General features: G+C 41.0%; 1 protein-coding gene across 1 annotated transcript; it reads right to left on the minus strand.

The window, feature by feature from the left end:
* Nucleotides 1-439: 439 nt before the first annotated feature.
* LOC129252929 (PH domain-containing protein DDB_G0287875-like) lies at nucleotides 440-3,261 on the minus strand. Its single transcript, XM_054891116.1, has 2 exons — nucleotides 3,217-3,261; nucleotides 440-1,309 (listed from the first exon to the last, which is right to left on the minus strand). Exons 1-2 carry the CDS (start codon nucleotides 3,259-3,261, stop codon nucleotides 464-466), a joined length of 891 nt encoding a protein of 296 aa, XP_054747091.1. The 3' UTR covers nucleotides 440-463.
* Between the last annotated feature and the right edge of the window lie 597 nt (nucleotides 3,262-3,858).

The raw sequence follows: 3,858 nt of genomic DNA on the forward strand, positions 1-3,858 counted from the left end.
CATTTTTTGCCGCCATAAAATGCCATTCATCATTCAGAGATATACTCCTACACATAAACGTACATGCGAGCAGTGATGACTCGTGAATCAAAAAATTTTAATGCGACTAATAGTGATTAATTTGTTTCCAAAACATACCCTGCAACATTCACTAAAACTTCCGCCTATCTACATTCACTTTATTGGAGCTTCAAACTGTGTTTACTTGTGCTTACCAGCAACCCGTGGCTACATAAATTTTAAATACTTTTTTACAAATTTGTTTTATCTTTTATGTTTTGCTGTATTTGTCCGCATTGAAATTCAACATTTCGCTTCGTTGTCATTTAGTTTCATTTTATTTTTCGTATAACTAGTTAATCACTGAAAATGAGTTAAATCTGTATAAGGTATTGCGAGAATAAATTAAGTCTTCCTGAAGTGTGGTGAGCGAGACGGAAACTCACATTCAACGCACGGCACTTCACTTAAAATGCCGCGGGAATGGCGTCAGCGTGGGTAGCGCACCGCGTGATGGTCGACGCGTTGTCGGGTGGTAAATATATTCTAGGTATTGTTGTAGTTGTTCGACGTCAACTTGGCGCTGTGCTTGCGATGATGATTGCTGTGGCTTAGGTGCCACTTTGTTGATAGTGGCAGCAGCTTGTGGCTGCAGTTTATGCTGTATTTGTGGTTGTTGCAGCAATTGCTTGGCAAACTGTTGCTTCTGTTGTTGCACCTTTTGTGGCTGCAGGTGTTGTTGCAATGTCTGGTATTGAGTTTGCGCAGCCTGCACATGTTGCAAATGCTGCGTTGAAGCGGTTTGTTTGGGCCCTATCACCTTGACCGGTGCTGCTGGTGTTTCCGTCTCAGACAAAAGAGGTGGCACTTCTGGGTTCAAATCTAATGCTGGCACTGCCAGTTGTTGGCTTTGCTGCTGTTGATACTGTGTCTTTTTAAGTTGTTGTGCTGTTGCTGCTTTTGTTGGTTTTGATGGCGCCAATGTTGCTCTCGGTGTTGTTGTGCTGGTTTTTGTAGTTGGTGCCCTGGTGGTGGTGGTTATAGTGGTGGTTTTTGTAGTTGGTGCCTTGGTGGTGGTGGTGGTAGTGGTTTTTGTAGTTGTCGTCGTTGTCGTTGGTTTTGTTGTTGTCGACGTTGTTTTTCCCTGCTCGAACTCAGCATCAGGCAGGGGTGGTAATAAATCATTGAATGGTACCAATAGTTCTTGTGGCAGCCCTTCAGCATCTATTGCAGCAGCCAGACAACATGGGGCAAGAAACAATGCAAAACAGCCGACAGCAACAGCAACGGCAACTGATGGCCTTAATATCTGCAACAAAGCAAACAAGACAATATTACATTACACGAGTGCACTGTGCGGAGATAATGGCTAACAGTATACATAGTTGAGAGTGGCCCGGTTCAATATGGTTCAATTTAAATATCTTCATAAGGCTAACAGGAATGCAAGAGCATACACAAAAACTTATATTTGCGTTACATCAACCAAATTCACCAGATTATATGAAAATTCATAACACAGTATGAAGAAATCAGAATTTTTCCAAACTAATATGGTTCCGAGGAAGGATTCTAGTAGAGGGATTCAAAAATATATGCATTAGGAGTCATAGCTCTACGCTACTCTTACTTTTAAATATTTGCCAAAAGTTCTAACGCTAAGATCGGTACAAATTCAAATTCATTGTCCTCGTTGTTTACTATGGTAGGAGTCATGCTGGCGACGCAATGCCGCTCTGCTGATCCTAACGGTACCTATTTTCGAAAATACGTAGTCAAGCGGTTGTCAAAAGCTTACGCTATTCATATGCGGGCTCGATTTTTCTGTTGTTGGGCCTATTTTTTGTTAAGCGAAATTAATATTTTTATTTAATAAGCTTTTAGCTAATCGGAATTACAATTCTGTGCGCAGCCTTTAAATGGAAACAAAGTTAAAAGAAATTGCCATTGGCCAGAGAAAATCATAATAAATTTGTGGGAAGGGGGTCAAATTTGCCGACAAATAGGAAGAACAAGAGGCAGGTCATGAACAACAGTTAGGACGATTATTAAAACCTAAAACCTAGGAATTCATTAATAGGAACCGGAATTATAACTTCAAGGGCAAGAGCAGGGGGTGTTCTTGTAAACTAACAAAAAGGGTAAAGCGCAGCATGGGGGGGCTCAGGAAGAAAAATGCAACGATAACTGCTCCAAAAGTGAAATATGAAATAAGGAAGAAGTTTGAAAAATATATTGGTGCTTCAACTACCAGAGCCGCCACGGCGTTTAGACTTAAAAGTATGGCGCTATGGAAAGAACAACGGTTTGGTCACGCCTCTATTTTGCATACTCTAAATAGTCACAAATAAGAAATGGACTAATCTATTCCTAGACTCACAACGACCGACTCTTCCATACCTTACTGCCAAGAAGAGAGTGGCAAAAATGAAAGTCATGAAGGAGCGGGAATTAAATTTCTATACAGATGGTTCCAAACTAGACGATAAGGTTGGGTATGGAGTTTTCTCTACTGAATTAGGACTGGAACTATCCGTTCGACTACCAGACTACTGCAATGTCTATCAGAGGTACTAGCTATTAAAGAAGTGGCTACGTCTCTAAATGCCGTAACAAAAACGACTTTAAATATATTCTCAGGTAGGCAGACGGTCATTAAATCAATGAATGTGGCTATACTAATATCAAATGTTGCGCAGGAATGCCGGGCAGCCCTTTATGATATTAGTGTCATATTCAGGGCCAACCTTATTTGGGTTCCGGGGCGCAGATATATTGTGTAAAGCCGACGAGCTAGCCAGAAAAAGTAGTACTCTTCTTAGTGATAGAAGTACCATTGGGATAGAAGTACCATTGGGATATTTATAGTCACGAGCAAATTAATGATTAAGAATAATTTTATTCGAGAGGTCAATAGGGCATAGAGGGCCGAAGGTACATGCGTAACAACTAGGCTACTGTGACTACAAATAAATAAGAAAAGGACAACTGCTTAGCCTTTGAAGAGGGGATATCTCGAAGATCGTGGCTTATGTAACTGCTCATCAGAGCAGGTTATCTAGGTACCAGGTTATCTGGTAAAGACTTTTTCATGTCTCTTACGGAACTGTCCGACGGAGAGATTGGACCAATCCTGCGCTTCATAAGAGCCGCAAAATGGTTTCACGAAGAAATATAAATATGGCTCCGACGTCGCACAGTGGTATCACAACTTACCTGTAAGGTATAAGTGAGTTCGACGCACAGACCGAGTACCCCCATAACCTAACCTAACCTTCAACTGAATGAAAACTCTTAAAAAAAGCCAGCAATTATTGGAAGAGTTGGTAGGAAGAAGCGAGTTTTAGCACTAATAAATAGGCAAAAGGCAATGCTTTCGCAAATGAGCACATCATATACACAGACCTCCAGAATTTCGGGAAAAGGTTATTTTTTAGAATGCCAGTCAGTTTTGCACTTTTGGTATCAAAAGCGTAAAAAATGTATGGGGTAAATCTAGTACAGCGCTGAATAAAGAAAGTTGTTAGCCAACAGTGAAATATGGAGGTGGTGGGGTGATGGTGCGGAATGTTTGACAGATGGTGGCGTGGGAAAGTTGCAGTTTATTAATTTAACACAAAGCAAAAAAGCTAAATTTAAAGCAAGGCAGTGCAATGCTGATATTAACAGCTGAATACTGCTTTCAACAAGACAATGACCCCAAACATAAGGCTTTAAGAGTACATCTCCGCGCTGTGGAGATCAACGAATGAGGTACCCATGGCAAAACAAACACAGAAAGGGGCGAAAGATAGGCCACATGCTCATTGTGGAAGGCAACACGAAAAATGAACAACCAAAATCCTACATTGCGCCTAT

Source organism: Anastrepha obliqua, chromosome 1 (assembly GCF_027943255.1).
Source record: "Anastrepha obliqua isolate idAnaObli1 chromosome 1, idAnaObli1_1.0, whole genome shotgun sequence".
NCBI classification, from domain to species: Eukaryota; Metazoa; Arthropoda; class Insecta; order Diptera; family Tephritidae; genus Anastrepha; species Anastrepha obliqua.